We start from the raw sequence: 15,186 nt of genomic DNA on the forward strand, positions 1-15,186 counted from the left end.
ATATATTTATAATTATAGATTCAATATTGATAATTTTATTATGCAAATTCATAATTTTATTGTTAATAGTATCATGTACTCTTTATCATTCGCTCGCAAGAATAGAAGATACTAACTTTAATGATGTTTCACTGATAATGAAAGAAGGGGAGGAGCAGGAATGAAGAGATTAAAATCAAATTTCAATTGATTCTGGAAGCATACTGATCTCGGATGAAAATAATGGGAATACATCTCTAGCAACATCGAATATATTTCTCTCAGGCATTATATATTGTTTCACCATGTAAAACTCATCCTTCCTGAAAAAGAAAAAAGAAGAAAAAATACAATAAAAACATCGCGAGAAAATACTAGATTGAAGAAAGTCTAAAAATTTATACCGTAACACTAAGAATAAAATTTTTAGTTTTGTATTTTTTCGTGTATACACCTGATATATTCGATGTTTAAATGCATATATCATTTCTTCCCGAAATAAGATAAATAAATGATTATATCTTTGATCTCCCTCTGTCTCTATACAGGCATGCAACGACACATACGTGCAGAGTACAGAATATTCATACTGTCATCCGTTCAAAACTAGCTACCATGTAACTTATCTATATCTCGGCGCAATGTTCATTCGTTTCTTTGAATTAGTCGAATCTTAATGCGCTTGCATATACTACCGTATAATGCTACGTTCTAAAACAAAATGTCTTTTTTCATTTGTGATCTCTTCTTATAAATTCGCGTCTTCTTCATCTCTTCTTTACTACGACACCGTTCTAATCACTTACGATAAATCTCATTGACAATGTTTGCGCTCGCAGCATTTAATTCAATTCTACTTCTTTTTATTGTTCCTTTCTCGTTTTTCTCTGCAAACAAATCAATCGCTATCTCGAATTTGAACTGCCACTCGCTTTTAGTAACGCTGGGCATTTTTTGAGGCACATTATACAGTACAAAATAAACTCGACGATCTCAAAGATATTTGAATATTGGTGATGGTTAATCGAACATTTTTGAGATCCGTCCGAGCATTTTTTTCAGAAGCAATTACGATCAGGTTGAATGGTATAGAGTCAAAATCAGGAGTGAAAATTATTGTTACTCGATTTCGACGTAGTTTTGCTCATTATTCTCATTTATGCTTTACATCATTCTTCTCAAGACTACCTAATATATATGCCTTACGCTTTCTTTCAATTACATCTTCATTCCATGATCTTTTACATTTTTTTCATAGCGTAAATTTCTCGTAAAAATCTGTACCGTGCAAACAGACGTTAAGTAATTTTGAATCCCGAAAAGAATTCGACTGTATTATCCGCAATTTCCTCCGCTGAAAGTATGATGAAGTGTACAATGTAAGATAAATAGTAAAAATGACAGTATTCTTTACGCATAACATTCTATGGCACGATTCTTCTTAACTCGACAATGGATACCATAATCGTTCTTTTTACCTAATTGCGTGCATTAGCGAGAAGAAATAAATTATGGAATTAATAACCGGAGAAAGTATATTTCACGCGACAAGTTACATATAGTTGATCGACGTTACGAAAAATTTTATAGAAACCAACATTGAAACATTGCGAGTCCCGCTATTGTAGTTTTCGCTTCATCGTATCTCACGCAAGACAGGTAAAAAGACTTTTACGTATTCGCTATAAAAACGCTAAGTATGGACTAATAATACATGGTACTTTAATAAAAATAGAGCTTCAACATTCGGCTAGTAATACAATGACGTTTATTATATCACAACGAGACAGGTCCTGCGTGCCAAAATTCTACTCTGCTCAGTGTACTTCTTTTTAACTTCCTTTACGTCAATTCAGATTGTCCGATGCACGGATGCAGCGATGATACGACCAGTTGTAAGGCATGTTTTTAAATATTCAAAATGTCTTTCTCGAAGGGATCCATACATACGAGACCTAAATCTCATCTCCTCGCATCAAGCAAGCGGATACAAATTGCATTTCCTTTTAAATTAATTTTATACCTAAGTTAATTTCAATCAATGGGATCCATTGTTGTTTTTTCATAGTTTATTATATTTCATTAGTCTCATATTCATTGATCCCGTTAGCAATTGGATTTTACGAAGATTAAAAGATCTAACGGGAGCCCCGGGCTCTTCGTTGCATACTTCGAGTGTTTCGGAATATAACGGTTTTTTCGTAAAATTGTTTACTGCGCGAACAAGTATGGTTCTATTCCGGTATCTCGACACGATCATTTAATTCGCAATCAATTACATCATCATGCTATCTAGCTAACCGAACAGATCAAGTCGTCATCACCGTGACTAAATCTGCATAACAGTTAACAAAACAAACAAGTTACGCAGAGTCCCTATAATAATATCAATAATAATAATAATAATAACTATAATTATAATAATAATAGCAGTAATAATATTAATATTACTTAATTGTAAAAATACGTCTACGTTTTGTTCGAGTATAGAACGAATTTCACGGTTCCATCGCGTATTACTTTTGAAAACAAATTATGATTACAACTTATCGATTATAATTTTGCATTTTTTTATTCGTGCGTCTTTTCACCTCCTATCTCTGTGAGTACACAATTGCCTAAATATCGCGTTACAAAGATACTGAGTAATAATCCTGGATTGGTACACAGTTATTACGTTTCATGCATTGTGTCTGCACGTGATTATTTGAAGATGGTTTTTCTTTTCTTCTTTCTCGTTAACATGGGAGTAACACGACTAAATTTCTTAAGCTATACCATATCAAATGCATTTTTTACCATCTTTTTATTTTTTAATAAGATAAGTTGTATGAAAGCTATGTTGCAAGAAACGTAATAATATGTAATATTTCTTTTTTCAATTAAGTTTAACTTTGAAGTCTAACTCAGAAAATAGATAATCAAGAATTTCCAGTACCTAAAACTTAATGCTTAAATATTACATCATTTGAATAAGAATGTGATTAGTTTAAACCATTCAAAGCGCTTAGTTTAAAATAGTTCTTTTTTTATATCACGCGTGTCTATTTTTGGCCATATAGCAGATCTTTCGGAGAATTAAATAAAAATTAAGGATGATTCACGTGTTAAAGCGAATCTCCTGTAATCATTTCCGCACAGCGATCATATATTTGTTTTTTTTTTTATAAAACTATATGATTGCTTATATGGTTAGGAAACCTCGAAAGTCGTTTATTTGCCTATGACTCAAGAATTGTTATTCATACACGTGAAAATTATTAATTCTAATTCTCAATCATGTACAATTTAAGTCACCAATGTAAGGTATGTCTCGTTAAAGACAATTTTCGCTATCGAATTTTTTCCATTGATAAAAAAGTTTCAATTTTATTCACCTTGATCGCAATCGATAATCCGCGCGTATGTTTCAATCACGCGTGGTTTCGTTCGAATTTCGTCTCTATAAATTCCACAATGTTGACGTTATATTCCGCTAATATATTTTACTCAGCACATATTTAATTTATACATATAAACTCTGCAAGCGCAGCTTACCATCGTCAAATGCACTTTTTAGTTTTATTTTAATTCGTGTACGAAATCGCTGCTTATATGTGTAAGAGTATAAGTGTTAATAATTTGTCAATAAGAAATATTAGAAAACCTGTATTCCACTTACAGTTATCGTAAGTTCCTTATATTTCTTGACTGAGTCCTTTCTTTTTCTTATTATTAGAAAGCGGCAACTGACGAATGGTGCTTTACACTCATACTCTTTACTGTTTAAAGTATGCAATGCATTGATGTTCATTTTTCTTCAAAGTTTCACTGAAAGGTGAATTTGTCTTGTCTTCTCATATTTTGACTCGTATCGGCGAATATTTGTTTTTTAACATGCCATGATAAGGGTATTTGATAATATATTTTATTTAGGAAATAAAGACACGAGGATATAGGCCTATTATTTAATATTATCTTTTACTAAGTTATGTATGACAACAAACGACTAATTGAAATAATTGAAAGCTCGGCTTTCTTCTTAATGGTAACTGCTGGTATATTTTAAATGCAATTGTTAATAGTTATCAAAATATTTTTACTCTAAAATCAGCAACGAATTTGGTATATAAAGGATATAGTTTTTCGACACAAAAAATTTATTTTTGAAAATGAACTATCTACTGAAAACACAAAATTGTACTACGCGAGAAGTTATGAAAAAGAATACTGGATTGAGAATAAAATAGTAACGAGCTACACATTAATCTCACATCTCTTGGCACATATAATCATCTCTACTTTTAATTTTGCATGTCTAGGCATTTTGGTTGGCAAATAATTTATTAAGCAAAGGTATTATATGCTACACACATGTACCGAGGACACAATTATCGCATTTAGCGACTTTTAATTCTATGCAGTTGATCCTACTAATGCAGTTTCTTTTACAGATACCATTCCATACGTAGAAAAATCACCTATATTAAAAAGCACTTTAAATCGTACGGTATCAAAATTTCTATGATACAAGCGAACTGAATATATTAATCTTCTATTAAAATATTTAAATAATAACCGCCAACACGAGTCTCTTGATTGATTGAACTGTACATTTTTCTTTGTCAATGGGCAATGATTCCACGTGCATTTTATTTGAACTAGCGGAATTCAATAAATTGGAGAGCTATGCATATGTCTTTGCTTGCATGCATTTATATACATATATACGCGCGACAAGGTGTTACGTGCAATTCTGTATGTCTTTGTGTGTATACATAGTGTGTATGAATATGTGAGCTGTGTGGACGGCGCTACGTACACCACTTTTCGGTCAGTCAACCATTGACATATTAATAGTTGACTTTCGTCAGTATAATTCAGACATCCCTTGTTCCACTGGGATTTTTCAGTTGAACGTGCCTTGCTCACGTCAATATGTACCGTTGGATGATCTGAAAAAATGGAAAGCAATTTTTCTTATTATTGTGAATAAAATTTATATTCTTGTTGTATTTATAATTTGATACAATGTTGAATAGACATACCTGCATACAGATGTGCTAGAGTTTGTCTTGAAATAGGAAGAGATTATTCGTAGCAGCAACAGCTACTACATTTTCAGATGGATGCCAAGCAGTATGTAATATCTTTTTATTGAAATCAAGGCAGTCCACGCTAATTTCATCCTTTTTACGTTTACCACCAGTACAAACCTTTAAGCAAATAATATATATTGTAGACAATACAATAGTATACAATACAATACAATAGTAATAGTTTATTAAATATTTTATATAATTTTTGAAAATTTACACTTACTTTACGTGGTTTTAGAAGTGTTTTTGGTTTGGCAATGTCACGTGCTGCTTCCAATGTGAGATCACGTTTAGTTGTACGATCGAATACTCTGAAGAAATTATTGTATGAACCCGTCATAATAGCAGAATCATTACCACTCCAACAGCACTCGAATTTGTCAAAGATACAATCATTCTCATATAATGAACATAACTTTGATCTTAGGTATTCATGTACCTATAATAATATAATCGATTAATATTTTGCACTAAATGTATGAAAATTGTATTATGACTTTTGTTACATACAGGGTAACACTCAATGGGTTTTGTTTCCATTTGCAAATCCCACACTTTCACACTGAGGTAGTCTCTACTGATCATATATCTTCCCGAATTACTAAGTTTCACATCACTTATACTCGAAATTATTTCAGAGAAGAAACTTCTGTTTGTTGGATCTTCTGGTTCTTCAAAGAGCTTACTATGTTGGTCACAAAGCGCAGCAGATCTCATGTCACAGAGTCTAATTGTTCCTTTGCTACTACTATATACCAAGACGTTACATTCTGCCGGGTGAAATTCCGCAGCAGTTATTACTTCTGTTAGTTCCTCCATATTAGTTGGCTTAATGTCTACTATATCTGTGTATCATTATTAAGAAAACGATATAGTTCATTATAATAAATTTATATCCAAGATGTATAAATATAATTTAGAATTTGTAAACGAAAAATAAAATAAATATTAAATGACATAGAAAAAAGGATACTAAAACTCTGGTCTGTGATTTCAAGGTGCCAAAGGTTAATTCTAAGATCATCAGCACTGAGGTATGTTTCCTGATCACTGTTAACACTTATACTGTTTATATGATAGGTGTGCGCATTGGCAAATATTCTCCTTGGGGATGCTTCTACCATCAATTCCATTGGTTTTATAGTTGGTACCTAGGTCAAAATACATAAGTATTCAATATATGATAATCAAAATGCACAAGCCTCATAATGTTATGTGCATATTTGAACTCGACCTTCTCTTGAAAATATTTTTGTTAGAAACACAATAGTATAAGGAAAATTATATTTATATGGTTAGAAGGTACAAAGAGAAATCATAAAGAGTTTTAGAATTTACCACATTATATGTATAATATCACAATAATCTCGTTAAAACTCATCAATACTCACCCTCAAGGAAGTGATACAAGCAGGGTCACGAATTGTACCATTTTCTTCTTTTGTATTATAGCCTTCTACTCTTTTATCTCGTTCACTAACTTTCCACAATTTAATTGTTTTATCATTTGTGGAAAGTAGAAAATGTGCTGGATTTTTTCTTTTTAACCACCTAATTTTGTTAATTTTTTCCTCTATCTCTAATGATTTCAGGTAATCGAATTCAGGTTCATGACTTTGAAAGGTGCTGTATACATTGTATTCACCTCTTCGGGGTATACTGTTTTTACTCTAAATAAAGATACAATGTTTTAATTATCTTATGGCCTTAAAAAATATCCCAAATATTTTTTATTTTTTTCTATCAATTTTCTAAATCTTTCTTCTTTCTACAGACAATGAAACTATTTAAAAAATTTCATAAAACATAAATAAAGTATTCGAGATATTTATTCCTTTCAGTACGTTCAATGATTATCTTTAGAAATTTTCTAAAGATAGAAAAATGTAACATATTGTACAGAACAATCTGGCAATAATCCAATACTAACACATAAATATAATTTTTATTTAAAGGACAAATCTTTCTTTATTGAAACCTTAAAAATTTTATAGCATGTAAGAATTCTATAAATATACAAAATTCATATTATTACAAATATACTTCAACTTACAACAGGATCCCTCTGAAAAATAACCACCCGACCACCTTTATCTCCTGTTGCAAGAAGATCGCCATCATGGTTAAATTCAACACATGAGATTATATCAGCTAGAACAGAACACAATACAGATAACTACAATAAAGTGTTCTGGAATATTTAGAAAATATTTATTTAGAAGTAATTTTAAAAAGAAAAGAAGAGATGGATGAAAGAAGAAAAAGAATACATCATAATACTTTATTACTAAATTAACATACTTGTGCAATCACTGAATGAAAATTGATGAGATAATATACACACATAATATATGTGCAACTTCTATTTAGAACTTACCTTCAGTGACATCGTCTTCTAATGTTCCTTTCACCTGTGAAAAACACCACTGTATGTCACCATTACCTAAAACAACATTAAAAAAGTTAAGTCGTTACACAAAAATTTACTTGAAAACAGAAGTATAACAATAAAATTATCAAGTAACAATACAAAATTCCGATTTTCAATACATCATAATGTATTCATTGTGAACACGTAATACACATATAAAAAAATGTATTACAAAAGAGATAAAAATCCCATAATGCTTATCGTTTGAATTACATCATGCGTTTCGAGCGTAGAACAGGTAGATGCACAGTGGTAAAAAGACGCGTAGAGATATATATTCTACAAACGTCCGCGGTTTTTTCTTTCACTTACGATACGCACGAGATTTCATCGAATTATCGGGTAAAAGCAAGAAAAGTGGAGCAAATCGATAAGGATATCGGGGATAAGGAAAGAGAAAGGAATCTAAGAAAAAATAACACCGAGAAGGTTGTGACTGTGAAACGTGATAAAATAAACGTGGAGGGACATGACTGAAGCGATAGCGTGTGTAGGTAAGGTGAAAAAGATAAGTTATAATGAAAAGAGGCGACAAACGAGAAAATATACGTAAGTAAAGTGAATAAAGGAGAAGCAAGAAAAAATGAAAGAAAAGTCGAGGGGAAAAAGGTAAAAGTAATCCTACTTGAAGTTTCGGCGCAATCCATCGTGCTTCTAGGCAGTCGCCACCGCCGCCGCCGCTGCCGTCGCCGGCGACGGGCGCATTTGGCCCCGCGCACAGCAAGTATCCAGAGAGTGGGTACGGGTGATTATATTTGAGGATGCGGAATTGACGAAGAAGAACGTTGCGTGCACTGCGAGCGCTGCGGATATACCCGTGAACCCGTGATAGTATCTGGGTCAAGGTTCAGGTTGCCGCGGCGCGGCGAGGCGGCCAGCAGGAGCGACGCACTGTTCGGTTCACGACGTGTCGTAGAAATACAGAGCGACCACGCATAGTAAACCGGTGCTCACGACGCCTTACTTACCGGCCATCTCGCAATTAGAGACACTACGCGACCAGAGAGAGGTTCGCACGCGAGCTCACTCCCGGTGCGAGGTCCAATACCGCCTACTCGACCAGAGATACGCGCGCGCGGCGCGCCACGCCGGCGATCAGGAAACAGGAAACCTTCACGATTGTTTACCACGCTCTGCCCAACCTTTTTACCCTGTCACATATTCGTCCTTACTAGTCCGTCACTAATATGAATCCGATCACTAGCTTTCAATGGCGGAATTCACGAACGCATAACCGCACAACACTACTATGGCGTGACGTCACACCACAGTCAGGTTTCGCTATTCCGACAGTAATCGCCATCTTGATTGCGAAAACCGACTGTACACGAACCACTACGAAAACTACCGAACGCCGCCGATCTAACAGCGCCATCTGTGTCGCGCAAAATTTAAATTAAGTTTAAGAATCACTTTTCCAATAATAATCAAAGTTCACTTGGGAATTACATGATAAGTTACAGTTTGTTGATCTTGATACCAATTTATAGCTGAAATACTAAATAATACTTTAATATTATATGTTTGAAAAGGAAACAAATCATAAATTTCTTAAAAATAGAAGCTAAGACCAGGAAGCTTAACTAATTTTATGATAATCGATATTCTTTAAATAATCCGGGGGATGGTAAAAATTTATGTTTAATCCCAAGATTAAAATGGGATTAATTGATATAACTTGTCATGTTTTTTCCCTATGTTCTTTAATTTTAAGGGGCTCATAACGAAAATGGTCCTTGTCCATGTTTGTCTTTCTCTAGAAAATGAAAGAATGTTCTATTATCTTTAAATCAATACATTCAATTTTTGTTAACAAAATATTCATCGTATTATATAATTACTGTAGGTTTATCTGTAATTCTATCGTATAACTGCATTTAATTAAGGCATAAAGTTGTGAAATTTTGTTAAAGATTGTTTTTATAAAATCGTAAAATTTTTATTCGATCATAAGTCAGGACATAGATCATTTCACATAGTGCAATAGAAAATGGAATAGCTTTGATAAAAAGATTATACATATAAGTGTATCCGTAGATAATTAATTAAGATTATCTAATTTAAAAGAAACTACTAATCAATGTCGACGATGACGTTAAGAAAAAATTACCTAGAAGTTTTGATAGTTTCTCATGCACTTCTTCCACAGAGAAAAACATAGGTACAGCCCTGGATAAATGCGCAAAATTCCTGGCTGAGCGAATATCTGACATCGACCAGTCCATTTTTAGCAAAGCCAGAATAAGCTTCTATATAGAAAGATTTCCTTGCTACTTCTCGATTTCACTAATAAAAACTCGAAGAACTTGAAACACTCGGATCATACGCTTTCAAAGTCGAGGCGCGTCATACATTTTCAATGCGTTCCAAAGCACAGAATCGATTACAATTTACTTTAGTAGATCTCTTCGATACATTCTCGATATGGGTCTAACATCCGTCCTGGTTTGAATATTAATACTCTTCTTTCCAGCAGTAGATCGTTCGTCAGGCATTTAATATTTCACATGTTTAATATTTCACATTGGAAGCGCGATAAGTATTTTCTTTCCTCTTGCTCGTTAATTTAAAATTGATCATTTCACTAAAAAAATATAAATAGCGTTTGGCAAATATTAATCGCAGGGACAATGACGTTAGTTTTCCCGCCATATTCTAAATTTACAAATTAAACTCGTATAAAGTACTATGTTTTTCACTTTGCTCACAGAAATTTGTAATTCAAAGTGAAGATTGTGGCAGCGCAGACGAGCAAGAGGAAACTTTGGGCGTAGTTTCGAACCGGTACTTCAAAGTAAAGAATTGAAATTCAAATCACAACGTATTTGCCACAAGAGGAGCTGTACGATGAATTTTTATTTAAAAAATTCAACTATACGATCAATAATCGAACGTGTAGAAACTAAGAGCATACGAATTATTTTCTCATTCACTGTGTCAATAAACCAACGATTTTTATATTATCCGTTGGTTCGAACAATTAACCGAGGTTCGAATAGATTAAACAAATAAGCGTTTCGTACGGCGCAAACGTTTGCAAGTGAAACGACTGTCTCGAACTGGTACGAAAGTGCATAAGCTCGTACGACACACGAAACTCTCGTTGTCGAACGTGTTAGGGGGAGGATGTTAATGAATCTGTAATGAACTCTAACAAGCGTGTAGAGCCGGTGCAACGTTTACCTGGACGAGATATTTGCTATGAATCAAGCGTAAGTGTGTTTTCGAAAAAGTAGACATCACGTGTTCTCGTGAAACGAAACTTTTTTAATATCCCATAAAAGTATCGCTTTAACTAACGACTGAAACCGATTTGTAATAATAACAGTTGTATAATAATTCGACTGCAAACAATTCCGTTTGAAAAAATTAACTGAAATTATCCAAAAATGATTAAATTTTAACACAAAATAATATTTTTTCTCTTTATTGTTCCTAAAGTTAAAACAATATAGCGGTCCAAGTGATTCGTTATTTTTTATCCTTGTTTGAAATAAAATTTGTTCAAGCCTGGCAGACACTCATTGTTCTTACGAAATTTATAAGCTTCGATTGTGCGATCAGTTTACGCTCGAATGCGTTGAAGATCCGCTCGTATTCCGTATATATCGTTGGACCTTTTATAGGACGTATTATATATACGAATTTTTTCCACATCTATGGAAAATCGATCGAATCGTGTGTGTGGCCAACAATGTTCAAAATTCGTTCACTCTTTTGATTTTCCCCAAAACGACAGTGTTGCACCAACAACCAGTTCAACGTGCTGTTTTCAAAAACCGTAACTGTAGATATTAATTACAAATATTCGTTCTACTCACTATCACAAACGGCATCGTCACACTTCAAGATATTCTGGATGTTTCGCATCGCTTCTTCGACCAAGCTTGTTTTGAAATCGATACTGTAATGTCCGGCACTGATATGATTTTGCAAATTCATTCTCGTTGATGATCCTTGCAAACCGTTTTCACGGACGATATTCATCCCGATCAAGACAACATATTGTTATTATCAGGTGACATCGAGTTTACTAACTGACCGCTAAATGTAAACTGTGCTTGAATCGGTTCACATCGATACACTTGTATACGGAAAACAATTATCGACGATAGAACATCCATAACAATCGTATTACCAAAGGCGTTCGACGAGTTTTCTTGAAAAAGAGTCCGCAAGACAAACTTGCTGAATCGAATAAACTGCGTGTTAGAAGCTTCTTAGTTCTAATTTTTTCAATGTTAATCACCTGTTTGAATTTATAATTGAGACATTGAGAGTAAATATGTACTCAGCAAAGTAACTGAAAGTACACCAACTGATTTCCCCATGTTATCTGAATTTGATTTGGAAAATATGAATTTCACCATTTTCGTTTGATTAATAGAGCTTGTTGGAATACATTAATCCAATAAACTCACGAGGTAGAAAAATGTAGCTTACTCCACTTTTACTCTCAATGTTTCGATTATAACGAACCGTATAAAATCTTGTTCTTATCCATTCTACTTATCTCTATGAAAATTAACGAGCTCTAAATTCTAAGCAATTCAATTACGATCGCAACTTATATGCAGCGCGTCTATTTAGGAAACGCATATTATATAGGAAACGCATATATTTATTTCTAGATATTTCAATAAATTTCAAAATCCTATTTAAACGCCGTGACGGGAAGATTCGTTTCCCCGCTCTGCTTTACCCCTATCTCTGCTCGAACAGAAATTACTATTCCCAGCCATCACACAAACATTTTAAGACTCGGAGAGTTAATAATGCGTGGTATTGAAGAGAAGAAAGGGAAGAAGGGCGGACGAAGCAGGAGGAAAATAAAGAACGAAAAAAGATAAAACTCACCGACTCTCTTGTTCACAGCGGTATTGATCATGGAGCCAAGCTTGGTGAGGCTAGACTGCCTCATGATGTTGGAGGGGCTCTTCATCCGTTTTGACGGTGGTACCGGAAGCGGAGCGGTCTTGGACCTTGCCAGGATAGCACCGTTCCGGCAGTTTCCGTTTGGACTGGAGCCGGGGGGCCGCTGGGGCGGTGCCCCCCATAGACCCACCACCCCTGCGTGACGCGTGGTGGTATTTCGCGAACGTCAACTCTTTTCCACCTGTTAACCACGCTATTATTTCTAATCTCAACCTCCACTTTGCCTCAGACGTCACTGGAACAATACAATGAACACGCGAACGATTACTTTTTCATGTAAATTTATGTAACGTTATCTATTAGATTAATCAAATTAGCGAAATTCAATCGTTAAGTTTCTATTCACGCTATTGGAGATTGTCGGATTTATTTTTATTGAATCTTCGCTGTTTGTAAATTAGCAACAGAGTAGGAAACGAATGAACGCTGGTGCATGGGAAATAACGTGACTGCGGAGTGCGCAGGCATTAAAAATTACTTCGTTTGCTCTGCTTAGGGCAGATTGTTTCGCTTCATCCTTGACATTACAAATCGCAGTTTGTTATTACGAATCAGAAAAAATATAGAAGATGTATTCAAATAGTAGATACAGAAGCTCATTACACAAATAGAAGGTACAAAAACGATCTCTATGATCCGAGAATAGTAATGTAAAATAGTTGAGAAAAAGTATATCGATCCAATTGTCGACATTCGTTTACGCAAGTGCAACGTAGATCCGATAAATTTCAATAACGTAAATCCATTAAAAAGAAAAGTTGCGAGTGAAATGTAGCGTTAATTTCGTTCTCTAATGGGATTAATGAATTAAGGAGCTGCACTTCGACTCTCTCGATGTATCTATCAGCGTGTTTCAACAATGTTTACTATCACTGATGGAAATTTTCTTTACGGCGTCGTGTAATATCAAGCACCCGTAGTATCTGTAGAACCCGGAAGAAGTTTATGTGAGCGTTCACATGGAGGCCGGTCTTTGTACGCGTCAGCTTTTAATCTCGATTTAAGTGGGATATCACGTTAGCGCGAGGGGCGCAAAACGAGAATGGCAGCGGGGCCAATTGAAAGACGCGTGCGTGAATGCGTCCTTCTTCCGTGTAGCTACACCCTTGAGAGAGTGCCGTCTGACGCGCAAATGCGTAAATATTATCAGAGCACCGGTGAAAAGAAAGAAAAGAAGGCAACAGGTAGCCGAACGTGGGTAAACTCATTTGAGCAGTGGCACGAGGGAGGCGCGAACACGACTGCGCAAGGGTTGAAACGGTTCTTTGGCATAGCTCGTGGTTCGTGTCTCCGATTAGATTGAATTCTTCTTCTTCTTCTTCTTCTTACAGATCACGCTTGGGCACTTGCAATTTCATTTAATAATGATGTCATCTACGACATTGACATCGACACCAGATGTAGGCGCCAATAGAAGATGCAAAGAATGCGAATAAACAGGCACGTAATTTATGCGAAGATCTGAAACGCAAATGTGACCTTAACCGAAAGAACACGAGCGTGGGTACACCCTTGTTCATAAGTTTATTAGAACACATGTAAAAACTTGTGTAAATTTAAATTACTAAGAAATTCCTGACACGTGCAAAAATTATCTCATTTGAAACGTTGGACTATAAAGAATCTATGGTTTGGAATTTCAGAATGAAAAATAATTTTAAACAGTTGAACATCCAAACACGTATTAGCACGTTTATGAAAACCTACTTAGACAGATTTGCCAAATCATTAAGAAGTAAGTTATGATCGTCGGACTATGAAGCACTGATATTTTGAGACAGTAACATCAGAAATAGTTTCAAATATAAAATATCAAATGATTTCACTCGGAGAATGAATAATTTGCTTGTATAAATATACCAATGCATAGATATTTCGTAGTAACATGCTCTAACCTTCGTGTTGCGCCGGTTGGATTACTGCTACACCGGTATCCTCCTCTATTAGCTTTCTACGTCACGCAGCCTATTAATTCGACGAAATCGACGAACGAAATTGAAATTTGATTAACACTAGTGTCGCTTAACCTCACGTCAAACTTGTACCGACCTCCGGACACTTCGATGACCGAGGATGCTACTGATCACTCGCTAATGTCAATAAGAGAAATGTAAGACAAAGCCGAATGTGACGAACAATACAAGTGTCTTTCATATAAACTACATCGTAATCCGATTATGTTCTATGAAGTTGCTATACTTGGCTATTGGTGTCAGTTATACTCGCGTACATATTTACCGTGTCTTAAGTTTGTACCACGAGTTTATTCATGTGGTTGTAGTATTTGCCGTGAGATAAAACCTTTAATTTGGGACGATGACGCGCGCGCACGCGTTTGTGTGTGTGTTTGAGCATATTCGAAGGTAATACCTTTGTTTTTCACGAACGAATTCTTCGGTAATGAGGCAACCAATTGCACGATGCAACTAAACACTCGAAATACCATTCCACCTTGAGCTATTGAATTTTTTAGTTCTGACACAGAACTAAAATTTACACACGACGAGGATGACGTGTAAAAGTAGAGCGAAGACACCTTTAATCCAGAAGTACTGTCTGTGTACTGGAACGAACGCGACAGAATTAATGCACCTACCTTCAGGAATGGAGCAAGGTTAAATCTTTACCGCTAATCGCTACTGCCGGTTAATCTTGCAATTTAAACGCGTTTAAGGTCATCGAGCTAATCTGCCAGTGGATCAGATTCTCAAACTAAATGATCTGCCCCTCAGATTTCTACAATACTCCCCGTGATAACGTTCG

At 34.9% G+C, this 15,186-nt stretch overlaps 1 protein-coding gene and 2 long non-coding RNA genes across 13 annotated transcripts in view; 2 read left to right on the plus strand and 1 right to left on the minus strand.

The window, feature by feature from the left end:
* Nucleotides 1-1,106: 1,106 nt before the first annotated feature.
* The window catches only part of LOC100645140 (protein phosphatase PP2A 55 kDa regulatory subunit), a 45,408-nt gene continuing 31,328 nt past the window's right edge, over nucleotides 1,107-15,186 (minus strand). For 6 of the 11 annotated variants that reach the window (XM_012316840.3, XM_048412854.1, XM_012316839.3 and 3 more), the window contains 9 exons: nucleotides 12,346-12,658; nucleotides 7,435-7,500; nucleotides 7,111-7,208; nucleotides 6,449-6,727; nucleotides 6,031-6,208; nucleotides 5,568-5,902; nucleotides 5,281-5,496; nucleotides 5,007-5,174; nucleotides 1,107-4,913 (listed from right to left, as the gene is read on the minus strand). In XM_012316840.3, the coding sequence (XP_012172230.1) occupies nucleotides 5,022-5,174; nucleotides 5,281-5,496; nucleotides 5,568-5,902; nucleotides 6,031-6,208; nucleotides 6,449-6,727; nucleotides 7,111-7,208; nucleotides 7,435-7,500; nucleotides 12,346-12,430 (1,410 nt within the window). In that variant the 5' untranslated portion in view covers nucleotides 12,431-12,658 and the 3' untranslated portion in view covers nucleotides 1,107-4,913; nucleotides 5,007-5,021. The other 5 variants (XM_048412853.1, XM_012316838.3, XM_048412849.1 and 2 more) reach the window with 5 other exon arrangements.
* On the plus strand, nucleotides 5,490-6,035 carry LOC125386451. The gene is made up of 2 exons (XR_007226606.1): nucleotides 5,490-5,624; nucleotides 5,696-6,035. It is a non-coding gene; the product is annotated as an uncharacterized LOC125386451 (long non-coding RNA).
* On the plus strand, nucleotides 12,656-14,296 carry LOC125386454. Its single transcript, XR_007226615.1, has 2 exons — nucleotides 12,656-13,617; nucleotides 13,755-14,296. It is a non-coding gene; the product is annotated as an uncharacterized LOC125386454 (long non-coding RNA).

Source organism: Bombus terrestris, chromosome 15, assembly GCF_910591885.1.
Source record: "Bombus terrestris chromosome 15, iyBomTerr1.2, whole genome shotgun sequence".
Taxonomy (NCBI): domain Eukaryota; kingdom Metazoa; phylum Arthropoda; class Insecta; order Hymenoptera; family Apidae; genus Bombus; species Bombus terrestris.